This window comes from Simochromis diagramma, unplaced genomic scaffold (genome assembly GCF_900408965.1).
Source record: "Simochromis diagramma unplaced genomic scaffold, fSimDia1.1 OVJJ01000816.1, whole genome shotgun sequence".
In the NCBI taxonomy this organism is placed as follows: domain Eukaryota; kingdom Metazoa; phylum Chordata; class Actinopteri; order Cichliformes; family Cichlidae; genus Simochromis; species Simochromis diagramma.
Genome location: NW_024386908.1, coordinates 787778 through 811439, shown reverse-complemented (window position 1 = coordinate 811439; position 23662 = coordinate 787778). Strand labels below are relative to the sequence as shown.

At 44.3% G+C, this 23662-nt stretch overlaps 1 protein-coding gene across 2 annotated transcripts; it reads right to left on the bottom strand.

The window, feature by feature from the left end:
• Positions 1–1190: 1190 nt before the first annotated feature.
• Positions 1191–23151, bottom strand: mllt1a (MLLT1 super elongation complex subunit a). 2 transcript variants are annotated; one of them, XM_040035121.1, is made up of 12 exons: positions 22948–23151; positions 16761–16941; positions 16115–16197; positions 13788–13931; positions 12129–12254; positions 9431–10081; positions 9121–9211; positions 8860–8971; positions 8195–8294; positions 7759–7836; positions 6740–6811; positions 1191–6636 (listed from the first exon to the last, which is right to left on the bottom strand). In XM_040035121.1, the coding sequence occupies exons 1-12, from the start codon at positions 22957–22959 to the stop codon at positions 6511–6513; spliced, it is 1776 nt and encodes a 591-aa protein (XP_039891055.1). In that variant the 5' UTR covers positions 22960–23151; the 3' UTR covers positions 1191–6510. The 2 variants fall into 2 exon arrangements, with proteins under 2 accessions (XP_039891055.1, XP_039891056.1); XM_040035122.1 differs by having other exon boundaries at positions 7768–7836.
• Between the last annotated feature and the right edge of the window lie 511 nt (positions 23152–23662).

Genomic DNA, 23662 nt, shown 5'->3' with positions numbered 1-23662 from the left:
CATGCACACATTCATATTTAGTTTCGCAGCTGTGACACTTTGCAGGATTGGCCACAGTAGTGCTGAATTATCACAAATAACAGGATTTTTACCGTCTGATTGTCAGAAGCACGCAAACTGTGCTCATGCGTCTCATCAGCTGGATAAAAGGACGGAAGTTATCTGCACAGTGTCTTTACCGCGTGGTCACTGTTTGCTATCGTGGGTCCAAATTGAATTGTGATACTAAAACTTTTACAATATCACAAATATTCGATTCTTTTGTTTATTCTAAAGGATAAAATCACCGTTTTCCATTAACTTAACAAAAAATGACATTTTTAAATCAGCACATAAAGTAGGGGCTGCACCAGAGACCTCACGGTTCTGCTCACAGCACAGACTGTTGTGTTGCCCGAACCATTAACATCGTCTCCGTTCACTGAACCGGCACGAACGACGTCAAGAGCGTGAAAGCGAAGCTGCTAAACGGCGTTCAGCCATCTTTATTTCATCTGCACCTGCGCTGTTCCTGCTGCGACAGGCCAAAAGGTCCACGCAGCCTCCCGGGTTATTGATCAGCCTCCGCCAATAACTGTCCCTCCCTACAGCCGCATTTCCTCAATAGATGGTCAATGCATCACGAGCATTATGAGCCGGCCTGCTGCTTGTCCTTTTAACCCTGCGGCCTGCGATGACCGTCACGTGAACTTTCCTCGAACCCTTGCAGCGGGTCACGCAGCGGTCAAGGATGGGACTCACGGGGAGGGGGGACAACAGTACTTAATGACTTTATTAATAATATGATTTGAACATAAAAATAACATTAAAATAACATGTTTCGTCCTCGTTAACAACTTGCATCATACGGCCACATGGTGGCGTTGTAATGCCAAGCTTGTTTGTTTTCCTTTTTTGTTTTTTCAAAAATACCAAAATTGTTCATCAGCCATCCAGTTCATTTGTTCTTCCCGCCATTCGTCGCTTCGACCTCGTACATGGATTCAGACGCCGCCCTCCCCCCTCCCTCGCCCCGCCCCTTTAAAAGAAAAATAATCAAACCCTTTATAAATACAGGCAACCCTGCCCCCTTGTCACAGACACATTATGACAACCACTGACACAGGAAACACCCCGTCTGCACATGCCCCTCCCTCCCGCCCCGCCCATCTCCACACATTATCAATGAACCATTTTCTCTGTTTTTTTTTTTTGTTTGTTTTTTTTGCTTTTTCCTCATCCTCTAAAGATCCACACAGTAGATAATCTACCTTTGCTGTATTAAACACATATTATATATAATATAGACTCAGCTGAAATGCTCCACTCTCACAGCCCTGTGCACAGAGTTGCAAAGGGAAGGGACAGCTGGGGGGTTTCTCCCATCTATCTCCCATTCCCTTCTATAATGTTCCTCAACATTAACGATAATCACTCAGGCTTGTCATCTTTACTGCTTGCTGCAAGTTGCAGTTCATTAAAGCACATCTTCTGAGACAGATATTAATATTTAAGACAGTTTTCAGTGTTTTATGCAGATCCAAGCCAGAGAGGGGTTCAAACATTTAAACAAATAACAAACCAGGAAAAATGAATAGCACTTTAACTTCCAGAGCATCTCCTCCCACTTTGCAACTCTTGTTTCTCTATGTTGTGTTTCCTCAGGCTCAAGTTGTCCTAACATAATAAAATGAAGATGACAGTCTACGTTTGGGCGCGCACATTTACGAACGTGCAGAAAACCCAAACTGGACACGACAGAAAAACAAACCGTTTTTCTTCTGCTGAACCAAAGTGTGGACTCCTCACGTCCCGCCTTGTGGTCCAGTTATTTGTACTCGGGGCAGAGGGTGATAAAGTTTAGCTCATCCAGCAGTTTTGTTTTGTTTGTTTTTCACCCGCCCGCCCAAACACGTGCTTCTCGGTGTTCAGCTGTCATCAGAATCATGATACAAAACAAAAAAACTAATTTTTACAGGGAACATCCCCAACATCTTATGCCTAAAACAGATCGACAGGCATGTTTGTGAATAATAGCGAGAACACATGCCAAAATAAAAGACAATTAAATAAGAAACAAATGGTTGGCAAACAAAACAAACTCAATTCATATTGTATTGCATGTAAATATTGTATAAAATCCTTAAAAATACAGTTTAGGTAACTACTTAAGTACTGAAGTCATCACAGCCAAAAGTGCAGAGGTCCATAAATAAAACGTTGACTGTGGGTACATAGTGGGGCTTCTCCCACTTAACTCACTGTCTCCGCCACGACCACAAGGGACCGAATGAGCGCCCGGTCAAAGGTCAGAGTTCATGAACTAGGACTTCCAAGTTCCCACATCGGTGCACAGAGGACAGAGAGGAAAGTTGTTCGTTGGAAATTCTCTCCCATCGCTGACAAACACGCAGGCAAGATGCACTATCGTCACTCACACGGCTGCAAAATTCACTCTCGGGCCTGAAGTTCTGCTGACAGAGGCACACCTCGGGAAAAATGAAGGTGGCGCAGAGGGAGGAAGAAGGGAGGGGCGGGAGGGGGGGCTACTGCAGGGCACATGAGGCGGCGTTGATGCCGGTTTTGATTTTGAGACATCGTCCGTGTTCGTGAGGCGTCTACGGTAAGGGCAGAGGGAGTGCGGCGCCGAGCCAGGCAGGCAACAGAAGGAGAGAGCGAAGTATTAAAGCTATCGGAACGTCAGGGCAGAAGCACAGGAAAAGGAAAAAGCGAGGAAGGAGATCAGTGGGCTGGTGTCTGAGAGAGCGTGAAGCCTAAAGGGGGCCACAAAAACCAACATCGAGGCCCCAAATAAGTCCAGAACTCGTGCTCAGTCCTGACTCGTTTGGGCCTCACAAAACTGGCTCCTGAATGTGTCGAGCAGACGTTTGTTCAGATTACGCAACAGGAAGCTACTCACGATCGAGAGTAGTGTCATTAATGTTCGATAAAACTGAAGATCCCGTTAGGGGGAACTTCTGCAGCAGCGTTATAGATATATAGAGCATAGACAGAGTCTGAGAAAACAAAAACAAGTAAACGATATACAGTAAATACAAAGACTGTAAAGAGAAAACAATAATCAAACACTAGGAGCTAAAAATAAGAGTAGATATTACAGTGGACTCTATTACACAGAGTGAAGAAAGCGACATTTGTGCTTCTCTGGTGTGTTATGATCTTTTTACAGTACGGTTTGATGCAAAGAAAACTATTGCATACAAATGATTGGCCTTTAGTCCACCGCAGGAGGAGAAGGCGGAGCTTCTCCGACCTGGTGGGATGGTGTCTGTTAAATGAGGTCACACTAAACACGCGAGGATAGTTTTTGCCAATTCAATTAGAGTTAAATTGTTCAAATCACTGTGCAAAGTACTCTCAACTACACAAAAGCTCATCATCGTTTACAGCAGTCGACCTCCATCATTCAACACCATTTCAGTGCGTCGACGTGCTTTCCGATGAACTTTTAAAGCGGGCGTTACTGATGATTGTCACTTCTGACTTTGTTCAAGTACTCTGTTGACTAGGTCCTGATCATTAATGCATAAATCACCACGGCTAGCACGCTTACCGGAGCCGAAGTAGGCTCACAAACACCAAAGATCTGGCTCGAAGCACCGCAGAGCAACGGGGAAGAAAATGAAAACCGCTCAACATAAACTTACATTATAATTAGATCAGATTATTGAAAGCCTTTAATATCAATATTGGCTTTAAAATAAACAAACTAAGTACAGTCTAGTCTCTAATATCATTACCTCTGGGTTAAACTATTTTTTAACACGTCTTAAATGTTTGAGATGTTGAGCGCATAAAGCCAATATGTTGATCACCATCATCATTTTTACAGAGAATGAGCCACGCAGCGTACAGTCACTGATCCGATTAGTTAGAAGAAGCCAGCTTTGTGAGACCATCAGTCCGATTCCTGATGTAAAGACCAGCGTCTTTATTTTCTTGCATTCACATCTATTAGCGATGCCGTTCAAGTGCCTGGCGACTTGATATCGGACGCTTGGCTGTTAGCTGGTACGCTTAACGCTGCTTGAAGGAGGAGCCTATTGAACAGCACGCACTGGAAGGAACCACCACGCGTTAAAACACCTAATTCCAAAACTGGCCAACAAAATCTTGGCCGCCTTCTGAAAATTCCCAGAGGGCTCGATGAGTGGAAATATTATCGATAAAAAGGGGCGACAGCCTACAGAGACACTGGAGAGAAGCAGGGATGGAAGCTATTAGGAAAATACTGGATAGTCAGGCATTCCAATTAATACTAGTTTCCCCAAGGGGAGGAGGGGGCTGGGGTGGGGTTCAATCTGTGTGGGCATGCCTAACAGAGTGCACCCCCTCCCCACTCACACACACATATACACACTGCAAGTCGCAGGAAAAAGGCACTAGAGTGGGGCTGTTTCTAGCCGTAGAAAAGTAAAAGCGATATACATTCATAGCTCACAGGTTTCTGGGAATAAATACACAAAATGCACTTGTAGAAAAATAAAATGTAAAAAAGCGTGGCCCCTATTTTTTATTTTTTTTATAATTTTTGGAATCAGGGAGACAAGTATGGCTACTTTTTCACGGCTTTTTAAACCCCCCCTCCCCCCATTTCTCCCCACCTTACTGTGCCCGACCCAACGCTTAAAAGGCAATTCAGGAGTGACCCTCCGCTGCTCCGGCTGCGAGCAGTCGAGCCCTTTCATGCACGCCGATATGGGAAGAAGGGAGGAGGTGGACGAGGGGGGGGGTGAAGTGGAGGGATGGAGCGAAGGGAGGGGTCGCTGTTGGTAGGAGGTCAAGGCTCAGCTTTCAGTGCGAGGAAGGAGAGGGGGAACTGAGGAGAACGCTTTCAGATGTTCAGACGACAGAAAGCTCAGTCACGCACACATACAGCACACGTCTCAGTGTCTTCATGTACAGTGTTCAAAGCTGGAAGGACCCGGGAGGCAAACATGTGCGTGAATCTCGGTACCGCTTTGCTTTAAAGCCTCACGCTGAGCATTCGCGAGCACTGCAAATACTCAACAACTGGTTTATAACACACTATAATTACATATGAGGTTTCACACCCGCTGTTCAGACAGACGATGAGTATAATTCATTAAGAAAATGCCATGAACGGGACTATGTTACTCTGAAACGTATTTCTATTTAAAAAAAAGTGAAATATAACAGTGGTTGTCTAGTGTATGATCCTTTTCTCCTACAGGACGCCGCCTTTGTTTGTAGCTTAGAGTCGGGACTAAAAGGCTTTCTGGCTTTTATTTACAGGAGTTTCTAAGACGCGTGCGCCATCTTTTACTGCCACAGAGGGGAATGAATGAATTCAAGTGAAAGACCAGTCCCCAAATCTTTACTGCAGAGACCCAAACCGGGCTTAGAAAAACAAGTGGCAAAGAGCTGTCACAGGTAATGAGCACAATTATCAGACCGGACCTCTCCGGTGCGCAGCGTTCTTCTAAAACGTTCTCGTCGTGTCAGATCGTGTGCAAACAGAGCAGCTAACGCTCTGGTGCGTACGCCGCGACTGAGCCGGCATCACACCTCCTGCAACCCTTGCCCAAACCACGTTAGTAGTATTTTCAGTAAGTGAATCTTTTACTGCTCTGAGTAACGTGTGAGAGGAAAACAAGAGAAGAAGAAAATGAAAGCTCGTCTTTTTGCTCCTAAAACTGCTTCATGCATGAAAACCTCTTAAAACAAGAAGAACTAAAAGTCTTTATGGGCTTTAACTCCTAAACTCTGATCAATATGATAACACGAGGAAACGCGCATCTGCTTACAACTACATTATAGTGTGTCACAATCCATTTGTTTGAGGTTTATGTGCCTATTAATGTTAAACAGGTGGCTAATAAAGTAAAGTGCTACCTTAATTCTTTATATGTTGGTGTATGCTCGGGGGAAGAATCAAACTGGCTGTTTGTGTTCAAGCAAACAGAGAGAAGTCAGTGACCACAAAGACAACATCTCCCCTTAAACCTCAGCAGTGCTTGCACACACATGCTCGGACACACACACACACACACACACACACACACACACACACACTCAAGAGTATGTCGAGAGAGAAATGAGCTCCAGCTGACAACGGGGGTGGGGGGGAAGAATCGGAGTGTTCTGCCGAGTAAGGAGTGTGCATGTAGAGGAGGAAGAGGAGGAGGGGGAAGTATTAGGTTTGCAGAGGCGGGAGCAATGAGGGTGCAGGAGGGTGGAGGAGGGGTTGTGGGGTGAATTCCACACCACTGCACGGACTCGAGACGAGAGATGGGTAGTGAAAATCCTGACTGCAGACGGAGTTCTGCCGCTCCGGCGTCTCCTTCCACGCCTCCCGCTGCTCCTCCTCCAGTTCTCTCCCCGGCGTCGAGCGTAGGTGGTGGAGTTGTGTCTTCGTGTGTGCTTGTTCGAAGGTTCAGTCAGTCCCACGAAAGAGCTGCGACAGATCCGGCTACCCGTCTCCTCTCGAAAGAGCAGACGCAGCGGCGAGGCCGCCTCCGCCATCCGCGGGCCGGCTTCCACTTCCTGTCACGTGGTCGCCTCCAGGTAGCTCTGTAGTTTGCGGACGGTGGACTCGTCCAGTGAAAAGAGGTCAAAGTCAAAGGTGGTGTTGGTCACATTGAAATGGCCCGTCTCCTCGATCAGGTTGACGATCTGAGAGAGAGGAAGATCAGTTAACGTCACGGCAACCGTTAGCACCGCACGCTCACAGAATCAGAGCATCACAGGGTGATTTAGCTTTGGCACGAGCACACACCTGCTGCAGGACGTTACGCTCCCTTAATGCCATCAGTCTGCGGTGGAGGTCCACCAGTTCTTCTGTGTAGGCCTGCTCCATGGGACAGGAGGGAAAAAGAGGAGAGAATAAAGTCCAAGGAGTTTAAAAATAATAATAATAATGATAATAAAGTGTTTAAGAGTCTTCCTACTCTGTCAGCACAAAATTGTGACTCTAGAGAGAATTTTCTTCTACATCGGGGAGATAAAGGACACATGCACGACATACACGAGACGAACCATCTGGGAAAACTGGGAACTCTAAACTGATTCAGAGACTAGATGCATCAGTTCTGTCGTTATCAACCGATCAGTATGTTCCATCTTAGCTTTGTGGTAATCGATCCCAGCAGGAGGTAACAGCAGGAACAAAGAATCTCTTCTGCTTTTAGACGTTTAGTCTAAATGAGGTGCTGATGGGGGTTCAGTCACCACCTCAGCCAATAAATCTTCACGGGGGAATCTATAAAGGGTCGCATGTGTTCTCCAGATTTTGGGGGCTTTTAAATGCAGCATTTGCAGGTTTTAGACTCTCATACTTCACGGAGCAACATCTGGAAGATCTGGTCCCAAATCTTCAGCGGTGTAAGAAGCACAAAGATACAGCGGCCGGGGCAATAAATAAATAACTACCATCATGAGAAAAACACGAGTCTGATCAACATGGTGAAGTTAGTAACTCAAAGAGACAAAAACATTAATCTGTTGGTGCTGGACATGGATTTCTCTTTGACTGACACCATAACAAGTTTAGAGGGACTGAAGTTTTGGACTCTTCCAACAAAATAAAGATCAGTTTACCAAACGCTACTTGAACATGACTTTAATCATCGAAGAAAGAAGAAAGATGTGTTTATGGGTTCAAAGGCCAGAGTCTGTCTGCATAGCTGGATGAATTTACTGGTCATTACTGCATCTTGAATCCATTAATGTGGCCCCCGAACGCTGTCTGAAAGCCTCGTGTGTGTGTGAGGTTTAGGCATAAAAAGTTTGATTTACCCTTCCTACCTTGTCGTATCCCTTCTTCATCACCTTCTCCGAGCGAAACGAGGAATCTGGGCTTTTTCGGACAGACACCTGCAGTTCAGAGACAACAGAAAAATGTAAAAGATGGTAAGGGGGGGGCATACTGATAGAGAGGCAGTGATGAGACCACCTGCAAAAAAGGAGCAGGAATGCAAGTGCGAGCCAGGTGAATGGCTACAGACCGCTTTAAGCATCACCCTTAAACACACGGCCTGAATTATGGTCTACATCTATACTCAACTCACACATACAGAATGAAATCCCCAGAAAAGCAATAAACTCACAGCTTGTACTGCAAACCGCTCGTCCCACAGTGAGTGCGAACCAAACACACGACACAAGTAATGAGATTATTCTAATGAGACGACTCGTTAATAAAGTGTGCAGCAGAGTGAGGTCTGTGACTCACTTTGTTATTGGAGGAGCTGTGTTTCTGTGGGGGCGGGGCGGGGTCTCGACTGGGGCGGTGGGAGCCGTCGCTGCTGTCGCTCTCGCTGTCCAGGCTGAGTCTGACAGGGGTACAGGGCGAGGTCAGAGGTCAATGACATGCACACACACAGGCCTCGCGCGCTCCTACTGTCCATTGTAAGCAGAGTTAACCCTCGAGTAGAATTTGCCTTCTAACATAACAACAAGAGAAAGTTAGGTGGGCAGACAGGTCTAGATAGGACACCCTGTTATTAGACTACAGTAACGCTTTTTGCACATGTAGCTACTCAGCACAACTATAAAAAGGGAAAAATGATCAGTTAATACGCTCCAACTTTGACTTGTTTGATGCATATTGTGCAGCTTATATTCTCCCGTAGACACAGTGCATATTCACCGCTTTATTTCTCCTTTTTTACAGGATAAAAACACTTTAAAAAGCATTAAAAAGCCCAAAACATTAGTATTTGTTTAATGGAATTGAAACATCAAGCATTAGCATACATACCATGACTTTCCCACTAGCGTGTCACACATGTAAGCTGACTGATAATGACTTCTTCACTGATGTGCATGTTTCTGTCACCGATTTCTGTGTAGGAAAGCGTGACAGTGCAAAGAGTGGATGTGTTTTGGGGGACTGACCGAGAGTCGCGGTTAGGCGGGTTGGTTTTGATGGGCGTTTCTTCCTCTGAGGTGGAGTCATCATCATCGGACTCTTCAGACTGGATCTCCTCCACCATGGATCGCAGGGGGCCTGAGCGACGAGTCACACAAACCATCATCTTCCGTCATTCTCAGCACCCAAAATTTGTATAAGGTCTAAATTTGCTCATTAAATTAAATAATCGTATCTAATGAAATTCTATTTTTATGTGAAATGGGTCGTAGTTGAAAGAACCGTACCTTGTCCTTGTTTCTGTCCCGGCTCAAAGTCAGAGTCTGAACTGGAATCTGAACTGGAGCTTTGAGTGGAAGGACTGGAGGGAACCGACGGCTGTAAAGAGAAGGAGGAGAGATCAACGAGTCCATGAAGAGACAACAACGACACTCATGGGACCGAGTATCAGATGGGCTCACGATGTAATGATGCATTGTTTTTTCTTTTAAATGGACGGGTAAGACCTCAGTCTGTTCAAGAGAAACTAACGAATTTTTCACATCAAACATTTTCCCGTTTCAAAGCTTGACTGAAGCGACCGTCTCGTCCTCCTACCTCTGATTTTGACGATGCTTCATCCTCTGAATTCGACTCTTCTGAGTCTTGTAGTTTCTTGGCCTCTTTCAGTTCCTGCGTGTCGTTTTTGCTTGGGAACCAGCGACCCTTCTCCTTCGGAGGCTTCTTCTCAGCGTACGACTGGTTTGCTGCGGACGAGGACGATACACGGGGGGAGGTTCCTGTGAAGGCCCCGCTGCCGGTGGGCCCCTTCGGCCCCTCGGAGCTGGCCTTCTTCTGCTTCTTAGCGCTCGGTTTGGGAGACTCCACCGTGGACGGTCGTTTCCCCGGTGCTTTGGGCTCCGGCGGCCCTCCGCCACCTCCTCCCCCGCCTCCTCCGCCGCTACCGGCCCCCCCTCCTTTCGGAGACATTCCCTCCATCTTTGAGTCCTTCAGTGTGATTTTAGGCTCCTTGAAGGCCGCCTTGGGGAGGACCTTTACTTCATCTTTCACTTTGATGTCTGACGGCTTTTTTGAAGACGAGGAAGAGGAAGGATCGCGGCCAGGCTTGCTGCTTCCGTCTCTATCGTTGTCTCCTTTTGAAGCGGCTTTGCTCTCAGAGTCCTTGCGTGGCCGCTCTCGGTGCTCCTTGGTTAACTTGTGTGGTTTGGGTCCTTTGCTGCTGCCTCCACTTCCTTCTTTGCTGGGTTCCTAGAGAGAGAAACATCATCATCATCATCGACTCTTCTCCTCGACCATTTGGCTCAAACAGCCACAAACAGAATATCAGCTCAGCTGCCTCGAGTACAAACGCACTGTGTCCTCCCAAGATTCCCAAATCAAGCCTTTCCAGTCTGGCATGTAATCACATTACATGTGACTGTCTCAGTAATTAGTAAACAGAATAACATCTGCCTAACAGCTGTATGAAGCTCACCATCGCTCAGAGCTGAATGAGGACATCCTCAGTTCCAGTCCCAGCATCTTGGTCTTTAATAGGCTCGAGATCTTAGCTGATTCTATTGGCTAGCTGTAACTGTTAACAAGCAAGGCTATGTGGAGCTGCTGCTGATGGGAATGTCGTTAGCGTCGCTGGAATCCGATTAGCGTGAAACGCACTGAAACGTATTGATGGTGCTGGACAAATGTGATACGCGATTTGTCGCAGCAGACGAAGCGTGCGGAAAATCAACGATGGCTCCGTTTCTAGTGAGCTTCGGAAACAGCATTAGCCGCCGCCCCCCACAACCTCCAACATTTCCAGGTTTGACTCGTGCAGCTCTGGACCACCTTTAGCAGGGTTTCTACTTGTTTAGGTTGCTCCCTGCAAGACCAATTGCAGATGGCGCTACCGTTGACGTCACACTTCCACACCGTACAGCAGTCTTCAGTAGAAGACTGTCGTGCACTGCAAAATCCTAACAATTCTCAGACCAAGTTTATTAATAATTTTATAGAGTAGGAAGCAAAGTATGAAGAGAGAGGAGGTGAGAGACACAGGTCTCAACAACCTCAACAGTGCTGCGTATCGTCAGGTGCTGCTGAAATACTTAGTGGGCACTGGGCGCGCCAAGCAGAGCGAGTCCATGGGATCACTGGTCAAGCCATCGGTTTTAAGGTGATAATTTTCAGGTTTCTTTCAAACTTCTGACCCCACATAAGGTCATCACTACTGAGTGGTGAAGGAAAAACCAGTCCGAGTGCAACAAGCTGACATTTCTGTCTGATCTCAACAAATAACCGAAAAGGTGCATAAGTGACTCTGACCAGCAGATACTAACCAATTCCTGAGTTTGTGCCAAACGTGAATAATTTTCCTCAAAGAGCTGCTGAGACATCGGTCGTGAGAATGGGGCAGAAAAACACATCATCAACCCCGAAGCATATTTCCTCAGCCACAGCTGTCACTGGCACGGAGGCATAAAAATGCAAATGTGCAAACAAACGCGCCACAGAGTCACCAGAGCAGCTTTTAATAGAGCTCTGGCAGGCAGCGCCCACTTATCAGCAAACAGTTTTACAGCTTTTTCAAAGTGACACTATTAAAGTTGATGCGCACATTAGAGCTTTTATCATACTGTTAAAAAAAACTGGAGAAGAAGTGCGTCTTCAGAGACTTCCTGCGCCGAGTTTTTCCGTGTCAGCAGATGGACACAGCTGGATGAAACCATTCCAGCTCGAGCTGGTGCTCAGCAAACACCCACTCATGCCACGATAATCATGGGACTGATGAAACGCGCATTTCTATGTCGAAATAAAGACGGACATTCGTTTGCACGCGTGCCACAATGGTGAGGCTTTAACAAATGACTGCGTACGAGAAGAACACAGGGGCCTGTTATCGCTTTATCAGCTCCTTATTTTATCAAGAGAGAAGGAATAGACTTAGAAAGACAATCTCCTGCCCCACTTTTAAGAAAGACCGTACCAGGTCAGTTCTGTGCTGGCCTGTGAGCTGGCAGAGTAAACGTAAAGGGATCAGTTTCCCGTTTTCTTCTGATATCCCTCCTTTCCTGGCAGGCTGAGTAATTCTGCATACAGATGCTCAAAAACAGCTGGTAGTGATTAGAAGTCTGAGTCAGGCTGTTTTGAAGGCTGATTTAATGATTTTGTTAATGTCTTTTACCCAGACAGTGTGTGTGTTTTTAGAAAATGCAATCGTTGGAGTTGACCAATAAAGCCGATTATAAATTTAAGATGAATGAGAGAGGTGCAAAGAGAAAATAAAACGGTCTAGCGGGATCATTTCTTCACCAACCTTTGACACGTGAGAGGTCTTGGTCTTCTTGGGGTCTGAGAAGGCAGAGAGGGGGATGGTGGGGAGCATGGGGTAGTCTGGGCTTGGCCTTGACATGGCCTCCGCCCCCTCGGGGACCACCAACACCTGAAATTCAAAAAAAAAAAAAAGAGGCTTTAATAGGTGCAAGCTCTGAGAACTGAAGCAAAACACATGTTCATTTTCCCCGATAGATTTATAAGTGGGCTTTATACGTGAGTTTGGAAAGAAAATCAAACCGAATCAGTATAAAAGATAAGAAATGTATCATAGATGAATTTTATTTTATGTGCAAATAAAAATGTATTAAAGAAGCATATACTGAGGAAGACGCGCTGCAGCAGCCGAGATACAGAAACAGCGAAAAGCAAAGCTGATAAAGGCTGTCCTCACTTCCTGCAGCTCAAGTTTGATCAATTTCCAATGAACTGAGTGTTCATGGTGTGCAGCACCTTAAATGTACAGCTACTCTGGGCTCGGAGGTTAATGGCTACTACAGCATTTACACATCTACACCATGGAGTTACATTAACCTCCTAGGACAGGGGTGTCCAACTCCAGGCCTCGAGGGCCGGGGTCCTGCAGGTTTTAGATCTAACCCTGGGTCGACACACCTGAATCACATGATTAGTTCATTACCAGGCCTCTGGAGAACTACAAGACATGTGGAGGAGGTCATTTAGCCGTTTGAATCAGCTGTGTTGGATCAAGGACACATCTAAAACCTGCAGGACTCCGGCCCTTGAGGCCTGGAGTTTGACACCACTGTCCTAGGACACAATTTTAAATATGCAGAAACAAAAATCAGGTAAATAAATAAAAAATAATCATGTAATTCTTTGTTTTTACATCCATCAGGTCTCAATCAGCCCAAACAGCAAAAAGAAATTAAAAATGCTATGAAAGAGTTCGGTTCTTAGGAGGTTAAAATGAGTCTCTGACGTGAGGTCACCTAAACAGGATCACATTATTCAGCCAAATTAAAGATATTTTTAAACTGTATAAAAATCCCTTCATTAGCCAAAGGGGGAAACAGCAGGGACATAAGAGTCAAAAGCTATTTGATCAGTAATACTGCAGCATTTTCAAACTATAGAATTGATTCAAATAATGTAACAACGTAACAATTTACAGCATATGTGGATTATTTAAGTTTACACAAGGTTTTGATAAAAGTCACACTTTCTTATTTATCAGCCGCAGTGCTGACTAAACCGATTCAGCGTCCTCGTGTTCACACAATCCCCTATTTAGCGTTCGGGCAAAGGAGTGTGTAACATCCCAGCAGCTCCCGATCTCTCTCACACACACACACACAAAAAGAGCACAAAGAAGAAGAAACATACTTTTCAAAGTGAAATCTCAGGGTTTAATTCCTTCTAAGACCCCTTTTTAACGTAAATCAATGCTTTTTAAGACTTTAAGTGATCTCCTCAATGCGGGTTATCTGCGGCTCTTAAAGGATTAAAATGGGAGTCGAGAACAGGAAAAAAACACTTCGAGCCAACGACTCCTCCCACGTTAACGCTAAAATACAGTGTGCCGCACTCGCTACTATTAGCGTCTGATATTCACTTTGATCAGCCATTTAGCTCTCAGTCAGTCAGCCTGGCTACGAGCCAAAGTGTCAGGCAGCCTCACCCCTCCAGCTTTGATCAGCTTTCTCCTGAATTCTTTGGTGGGGTTGTTGAAGGTGAGCTTCTCACAGCGCAGGTGGTTGACTGGTGGGTTGCCCTCCAAGTTAAGGAAAAGGTCGTAGTTGAAACACACTTTTTTGGGCTCCTCCTGAACAGGGAGAAGAAGAAGAATGAAGGTTTTAAAAGTCCTTACACAGCACGTGTGGCACTCAGTCATAGACATTTCACAACGCACAATAAAAGCTGAATGACTGCACCGTCAACCCGGAAAGTCAACAGAACAGAGACAATGCTGGAGCTGGAGCACTGATAAGAAACATTCCTGAGGGAAGCTGTACAGCGGCGGAGCGGAGCGACACAGGCACATGCATTAGGTCACTCTTCAAAGACTTTATAAATAAAGTTTTTTAAGTAACCGCGATGATGGCTTAATGGTCGCTAATATTTACTTTCCTCTTCACTTTCCTTCAAGTCTTTTCTGGATCATCCTGACAGATTCGTCTCATTGTTTACAGAAGCTACTCGCACTTAAAAGGAGGATGTTGCAATTTTGGAAGCAGTTCAAAGGTTTAACATTACAAAGGACTACAGAAGATGATGGCACACTAATGTGCACAGGCCCTGTATCGTAATGCAAGCAGAGCGGTTCCTCCATCGTTCTTCTCAATGGCTGACATAAAGATGCCGGTGCTGTCACTAATAGAAACAACTGTTTCCACACCAGACGAGCCTTTCACTAACACAGCACTGCATACGAGCATTTCTCCTAAAGTGAAACGGATCCTATAACACGGCTTACCACAGGAGCGCACTCTGCTGCAACATCACTTTAAGGTGCTACAGATTTGAATCATTTAACATTCAGGTAATCGCATTACTTTAAAGTACAAGAGTATCTGCCCTTATGTCAAATTAAAAACCGACAGTTTCGAGTTACTATATCACAAATGGAGCCACAACAAACGCGATTCAATGCACCAGATGTCAGCACACCTTTCATTACTCTAGTTACTTTTTGCCTGCCTTTAAAGACATCGTTGCTTTTCCCTGTAAAATATTTTAAAAGTGTCAGCTAGCACACTCGGGTACTCTGAGAGCAGGCTCTGCATCGCCATCGGGGATATTCCTTCTTACGAGCTCCTGGAGGCCGAGAGTCATCCAGCCAGTGTTTTGGTACGTCTGCAGCAAATAATAATACCATCCATAAACGTCACCTTCCTAACGCCTTTGCACTTGTGCAGTCACCTGTAATCACACGCCCGGCCCACGCTTCAGTCAGAGTGCACACACTGTGGTTCGAGATATGACCGAACAAATTTATCTAGTGCTCCAAATATTCGCCGCATCTCTCTTCATGCAAAGGCTATTGCGGCAGTTTTTATGACATGTTGTTTATATGCAGGTCTTTTGCAAGTCGGATCTGTGCAAACTCTCAGAGCACCCATGATGCCATTTTAAGAGGACAGCCACCACAAATCTGATCTGATTAGCTGTCCTGAGGCTCTTTAATAGAACTATTGATTAAAAGCTTTCATCTCATGATGACTTCAAATCCTCCAGCAACACTTTGTCATGTGGAGGCATGATCTAGACGTGCAGAAAGACACGGCTAACAAGTCCAGAATGGCTCATCTTATAATCACGCGTGTGCAGCCGATCTAAGTGGAAATCACAGGTGTACTTAACTTAGTTTAATAAACTACAGGTTTGATAATTGCTTGCCAGTAATCACTGGTTACTCAGCTTTGGGGGGCTCTGCTTCCAGTCTAATGTTTCTAACGTCTACCTTAGATTTTCCATAAGAGGATAGAAAGTACCCCAGCCTTTAATTAGTCAATTATGTGATCATTGAGAGCTGATACTTCTGATTTATAGTGTACATATTTTTCCACCAGAGGTTCTGAACCATCACTGCCTTTATACGGCCACAAGTAATTGCATTACTCCTGGTTTAGACGGTAACTTGATTAAGTGCACATCAAGTAAAAGGGAAACCCAGTTTTCTCTATCAAGTTAAGGAGTTAACCCGATTAACATGGGTATTGCTGGAAAAGCCTGATTTCTCCTTATATGCTGCATTCCTGTGAGAGTGTAAAGGCAGCCTTAAGTCCCATTCAGACTGAGATGCATCTCTAAGGGAGGTGATTGTGTCGTTATTTGCAGCGGTCAGTGATTTTTTTACCTCCCCCCCCCAGTTTTCCTGCAGATCTCTGCAGAGCATCACAGATTTTTCTCTCTGCTTTTTCCTGTTTTAACCATTTTAGCTCAGCCACGTGTAAAAATGAACTTTTAGAAAAACTAACATTTTCTAATGCATTCAGGTATTCTCACCTTGTTCTTGAAGTAAACCTCAATAGGCATGAGGAAACCTGCGTAGCCCGACTCCTCCACTTTGTACGGAGGCTCCTTGCATACTGCAGAGAGACAAATATGTTTTTTAACCCCCAATAAAGAAAATAAATAAACCACCGACTGTAACAAACTCTGTCGAGGTCACAATATGCCCGGATATTTTCACATTACTTAATTTAAAGGGATGCAAAAACAAAACGGCGGCACAAACTAGTGAGAAGCATGCTTTTATTCTGGTAGGATTGTGTGTTTTTAGCATTAAATGATAGTGGACTCATTATTGGCGTAAAGAGAAAATTACAACAATATTCCTACTGGGCTGTCACAGCGGTACAGTTTATCTTTGTGCTGCCTGCCCTCACTCTGACCTCCAACAAACAACCTCATTTCAACATTTAGAAATCTGATCAATTTCTCACGTGTCATATGTAACAGGAAGAAATGTGTCATCTGTATAAAATCACAAAAAGGAGTGAAAAACAAAACCGTTTCCCTCTCAAAGATTCGGTGCCTTTTCTTTTAAATCACCGGCTGTTTTCACTGTGTGGGATTTTAAAATAAACTGGCAGAGAATGAAAATGTGTGGTTGTGTGAATGTTTGCATGTCGTTATTGCTCTGTCCTACCTCTCTTGGGTTTGGGGAAGCTCTCGTGCAGGCGGAAGACAACCTTCTCTACAAAGTGCTGGATGTCACCAGTCTCTGGGCCTCGGACAAACACCATCCAGTCGTGGGTGAAGCCTTCTGATGTCACCTTCTTCCTTAGCTGAGCTCGGTGGCCCAACTCTAGTTTTACCTGCACAGTGCACTGAAAAGAGACAGACAGAGTACTTTAAATACCAAGAATGAAGGCGTTCAATTCAGTTTTATTTACACAGCGCCAAATCACAACAACAGTCGCCTCAAGGCGCTTTATATTGTACAGTAGATCCTACAATAATAGATACCAAGAAAAACCCAACAATCATATGACCACCTATGAGCAAGCACTTTGGCGACAGTGGGAAGGAAAAACTCCCTTTTAACAGGAAGAAACCTCCGGCAGAACCAGGCTCAGGGAGGGGCGGAGCCATCTGCTGTGATTGGTTGGGGTGAGAGAAGGAAGACGGGATAAAGGACAGGCTGTGGCATGGGAGCAAAACCATAATTTCAGGTATTGTAAAAAAACAAAAAACAAAAACAAAACACAGATTTAAGAGACTGAGAAACTCATACTGACATTTTGTCACGTAGAAGTGAGAAAAGCACAGAAAATTAATCCCTTGAGATTTTTATGGGACGAAAGCAACCTGAACTTTACTGGCTTCTGCCTACATTTCCAGGCAATACTCAGGTCAGTTTTTATTCATCAGCCAAAGTCAAGGGGCTTTAAATCTATACAACACAGGACACAGACAGGATAAACCTCCTAGTTTGCAACCAACTAATAATCAGCACCTTATTTTCTATGCAACTTTCTTGTTTTTGGTTTTCGGAGTCAGCGAAAAGGTGAAAAAATAAATACATAAACGCTGAGCAGACATTTTCCATTGTCTTGTTAGAGGACTAACCATGTTTTGATTTGGACCCAACTCATTTAAGAAGCTTGTTAAATGTCATCTGTGCTGGAAAAGTGAGGCCAACTCAAATAATATCTGTCCGTCCATCCATATTTCTTAACCGCTGTCCAGTACGCCCTCGACAGTCTATTGCAGAGATAACAGACTCATAATCACACTTACATCTAATTCAGAATCACTGATTAACCAATCATGCATGTCTTTGGACTACGCAGGCACACGGGTACATGCTCCACACAGAAAGACCCCCAGCCGGCCGGGGGTTCAAACTCAGGAGGTGACAGCATTAAATGCACCACTATGTGACCCACAAATTAAAATTAATTTTAAAAAAAACAAATCTGCGGTAGTTTATTTGTTCTTATGAAGAAATATCTGAGGATGAAAGGAATGCCCTTCTTTGCGTTAGATCTGAGGCAGGGGGTTTCTAAGGATTGATATCACAGATTTATGATAAAGGAGAAGGTGCTTTTGGCAGCACCTTTATTTCTGAACGTATCACCACAGAGAGACATCTGCATGTGTGATTGGGCCTGATTTACACCGAATGACCTTCCTGATCCAGTCCTCCCATTTATCCAGGCTTGGGACAGGCACTAAGGTCGTGACCCCTGAGGCTGGGTTTGTGTAGCCTCCCAGACTCAAACCACACTTTTTTTTTTCACATGCAAGGTGAATGTGCTAACCGCTAAACTGCTCGATTAATGATTAAGAAGAAGAAAACAAAAACAGCTCACACAGTTTTAAGTTGGTTTGACATACTCAGATTTTTTTTTGCCTTTAACATCATTCAGTACTAGCTTGCACTAAAGTACCCTGCTAGCAAATAAAGAGGAAATAAATACTAATGGAATAGTTCATTCATTTTTATATTTTACTAACAAATCGTTTAATAGCTTAATAAAACTCAGCATCACTGAACACAGCAAAGATTTTCAGTCAGTTTAACAACTACAGCCAGACTTTGTCGGCCATCTCTCCTCTGTGCTGTTCCCATGTTTCTGTAACATCATAATGAATCTCTGGGTTTCCGACACTTGGCTAAACAACAGCTTTTGCTTTGGGCCTGAAAACATTGCATCCAACTGCAAAACCATTAAATACGATTAAAACTGGAAATCTTTCATTTTTGGGGCGATGACGTCACCGTGACCTTTAAACAAACCCGCTTACCTTTACTTCAGTTGTTTTATAGAGTCGGCTATTAATCATAACAACTGTCTACAGATTTTAAGTCAATTATCAACTGCATTACAATCGATAATGACTGTAAGTCAAAGCCCCGTGCTATTGGCTGCATCCCGGTCCCTGGCAGTGACAAATTACAGCAGCAAAGACACCTTCCAAGCTGAGGTAGCTTATGAAATAAACATAAGCAAAGCCAGTTGTAAGATTAATCCACGGAGCAATTATTCATTGGGTCGCGATTCCACCTTGAACAAAACCTCTGAATCTCTCGAGTGTTAGGACTCGACACTCGAGTGGAAAGGGGCCGGACAGAAACAAAGCCGGACTCATGCAGGGACGCTCCCAGTGGAATGGGAGTGATTAGGAGCCCGAGCAGAACAATCTCAAAAGGTTTGTCCAGAAGAGGGTCGCGTTGTTGGGCCACAACTGTCTGCCAAGAACAATGACAGCAGCGGGCCACGCAAGTGACACAGTGCTGGTGGAGATAGAGCGCAGGAGGGGAAGCGAGGGGTGGAGGCGGGCGGGGGACAGAAAGGCACTTTATGTCCAGGGGAGGACTGAAGAATGTGGGGATTTGGCCCCTGCACCGAGGAGCTCGTGAGCTGGGACCGAGCGGGGGGATTAGAGGGGACAGGATTGAGATGAGCTGGTCTGGCACTCCCCAGCACGAACGCACACAAACACGCACACACAAACAGGCATGCACATACACCTCCCCGCCTGGCGCTCTGCCCGGCCATTCTGTGGCAGTAATGCCCTTAAACTCCAGACTCCACCACACCCACAGCGAGCCGCCATGGACTCCCTCCAATCATCAGTGCCCCCCGTCCCCCGGAGGAGCTGGTTTAAAAAAAAAATAAATTAAAAAAAAAAATCAGGGTTGTGATAAGCAAACATAAAAATCAGGATGACAACGAGCCAAAGAGGAAGATGCTGATTGTGCTTCGGAAACACACAAAAAAGAATGAGCGCTAAAATGAAGTGATTTCAGTAACAGGTAAAGTTTAAAAACATTTAAATATAAATAAAAACTAAAACAAGGGAATTTGAGGATTTCTTCATTCTCTGATATTATGATTGATCCTTTAGCAAAATGAAGAATCAGAGGAAAAAAATCTCTTCTCACAAATTTTAAGCAGAAAAAAAATTGACAGAAAAAAAAGCAATTAGCTCCAGGAGTGCGTGCAATATGATAATAATGAAACGAATTAAGAGAACGAGACGGAGAAACCCGTCCCGAGGTAAGCAGTTAATTAGCTGATAGTCAGAAAACGAGTGTGCAAGTTTTTGATGACTAAAAAGATCAATCAAAACATTTTCGAGTCCATATCAATATTCTCCCGTTTCACCTTCTGAATTGAGAAATATTTTCTCATTTGTTTTGACAATAAACTGAATATTTTTGTGGGGTGATGGCTGAACATTGCAAGTCATCTGACACCACTACCTTGATTATTAGACTGGATCATTTTCAGACTCATCATTTAAGAAAACAATCGGCCGATTTATCGATAACGCCGTAACACGATGAAACAAGAAGTGTACTCTTCCATTAAACACATTTTGTTGGTGCAGTTGCAGGAAAGTTTACAATTAACATCTATTTTTATTATCAGTTAGTTTATAGATTTATTTTCTTCAGTTGTTAATTGATAAATTAAGCTATTAAATCTCTGTCGTCTACACATTTCCAAATCTAAGGTGACATATTCAGATGTTCCTCTCTATGAGCAGTCCCAAACCAAATCAGAGAAGCAACGAAAATTTCACCACAACATTCAAAATGATTTTGAATATACAAAAAAAGAAGGAAAAAAATTCCTCTAATATTTAAACAGTTTAAACTTTATGACAACAAAAAGCCAGAATTATGAAGACACGAAATGAACTCAACACTGGTGCAGATACACAGGAACCAGAGTGTCAAACTGCGTCTCAGTTTAGTTCTACTAAAATAAGCTGGGCAAACAGGCGTGTGGAGACACAGTTATTCAGCTAACTTCCATCAAAGCCAAAGCATGGGATAAAAAAATAAATAACACAAAGCCACCGATATTGAAATGATGCGTGCATGCCCCCTCTCTCTTTCACTCACACAGTGCTTCAATTGAGGGGAAATACAAATTTTGGCAGACACACTGGCTCCCATGAAAACAATGAACTCCCAGCTGCCATGTAAATAACACCCCTCATGACCGTGTTAATCTCTTCCAGCAAATGAACGATTAAAATAAAAGTCAGAAAGTTTGCCTGAAAGGGGACGAACAAGCGCGCAACACCAGTTGTCTTGTGGGGATGCTGAACTCTTTCCCCGTACCGCACAATCTACGAGATAACGTGGATAGAGGTGAAACAGTTACTTGTACTGGAAAATGGTCAATCCCTGGGAGCCACAGGGGAGTCACAAATAGCCTATCTGCAGCACCCAAAGAAAACAAGTGAGCATTGGAAATAGGGTGTGCGAACGAGCGTGTGAGGATTATGAAAAGCTGCACGACCACTCATCCTGTCATCTCAACTGCAGCGTTCATGCCACAAAGATCAGAGCACGAGAAAAGAGAAAAAAAGAGGCTCCTTTGCTGTCCACACAGAAAGCTGTATGACTAATCAAGCTGCTATCCCGCTGCTAATGTCATGATGTTGGACTATGCAATAAATTGAATTCCCCATTTTTAGTCTAAACTTGATCCTTCTCTGGGTCTGAAAGAGCAATTTAAACCTAATGAGATCTAGTCCAACAACCTTGCAAATATATCTCAGTGTTCTGAAGTGCATTTGGATCAGTGAGGCCAGACATACTCCCTGCAAACACTTTTAGGAACAAAGCAACTCCGTTCAATGGGAACACACTACAAAATGACATCGGTGTGCCCTTGATCAAGGTAGAATTTGAATGTGTACACATGAAATGCCAGTGCGTGTGATATTTGTGTAAAGTGTTTGGAAAAGCTATTTGCAAATCTTGCCTATGTAACAAAGGTAACATGCGTAGCACAAGTACAGCTAGAGAAAGCATTTAACTTGTAGCAGGAGACTTCCTCTGGATGCACTAAAACTTCAAAGGGGCCAAAGCTGAGCGGAGACCCGTTCCAAGAAAGTGGCTGAGCCACTTTCCATGGGTGTGTGTGGCCTAGCCATCTGAAATAAGTCCTGAATAGCCTCAGGCATTTTGAGAGTAACCCATTCAGCAGCATCTACTTTACAGTTAGCAGATATGTAATTTGGTTTAGCCTCTTTTCTGTTTCTGTGAAATAAATTAGGTACCTTTTTATGGTGTCATAAATTTTAACTGCGCAAATTTATATGTGGATTGCACAAAATGTCGAGGCACGACACTGCAAGATCACAAAGTTTACAGACCAGCCTTTAAAATTATGTTTTATACTGAGGATTCTCTGCTTTATAATAAGCAGCAAATCTTTACTGGACTCAACATTTGCCACACACGGAGCCTGTCAGTTTTTCACCATGCCACACGAAGGTGATGACCATTAAACATTAACCAAGTGCTGGCAAATAATGCAGACACTGCATGATGTACGCAGATTGCTGGTTTTATTTGCTTTGTATGTTAAGGTTTCAGGCCGCTGGCACTGGAGACAACACCCGCCTCTCCAGGTTTCTCTCCCCCGGCGCCTTGTAGCGACTCCTTAGCTTTTAGCCAACGGCCGACACTGTCCTCATAGGTAGATTAGCTTAGCTCGGCGGTACAAAACCTCGACTTGAAACTGGTCTTCGTGCTGTTTAACGTTGTGCATGTGCTGTTTAAAGCCAGCAAAGCAGTAGCTGTAGCTCTCTTTGTGTGCCTGGCTGTGGCTAGAGCTATGCAGCGGTACTGACTGAATGGTGTAGTAGACTGAGCTCAGCTAGCGGTAAATACCGATGTATGAGTGCCCAGCTAGCATAGCTCCAGAGCCAAACAACTACGAGTTCATTAGCAGCAGGAGCATTTTTTTCTTCTGGCTAGCAGAACAGAGGATTCATTCCTGACCAGCCAGCGCTTAGCCTGCTGCCATTTACAGCCTGAAAAGTTCATATAGCATCGGGAGACACAAAAGCCACTCTACCTGGTTCTCCATGTTTCTCTGGCCTCAGTGAATGATGGATATATTTACAGCGGCGTTAGTGGAGCTTCTACCCAGCCTCGTCTACTCATTGTGTGTCTATCCTTCTGCCCAAAGCGGAAGGCAGACGGCTCCCTCCCCTCGCAGACGGCATCTGGCAGGCTACCAAAACAGAAAGCTCTCTCAGCCAATAGGAGAACGGCAAATGGAAGCGCTCTTGAAAGGAGCCAACCAGCGATCGCCAAAGGCGGGCCAGTCCCCGAGCTGCAAATACAATTAAAGCATTTTCTGGTGGTTCTCTGGAGTGACAGCGAGCCTGTCCCAATGGCTACAGCTCTGTTTCAATTGTAAAATGCACAGCATGCTAATTGATTAATCGGGGTTCGATCGTATTGGGTTTCAGATTTTACCCATTTCTCTTCCTGTCCTAAACGCAAAATCGATGGCACTAACAATCAGCCTAATCTTACTCTTACAATCCTCTTATATTTACAAATAAAAAAAAATGTCTTTCTTTGCCTGCCCTGTAAAAACTGCCATATTAAAAACTACAGCTTCATATCTAACCCACTGGAAAGTCAGTAAACACAGACACATAGTGTTTTTACACCACATTTATTTAGGAAATGTAATAAGAGTCTAAAATATGGCAGATAGTTCAATAACAATTTGAAAATAATCATAAATATGAATCCAATAAATACAGAATATGTATAGG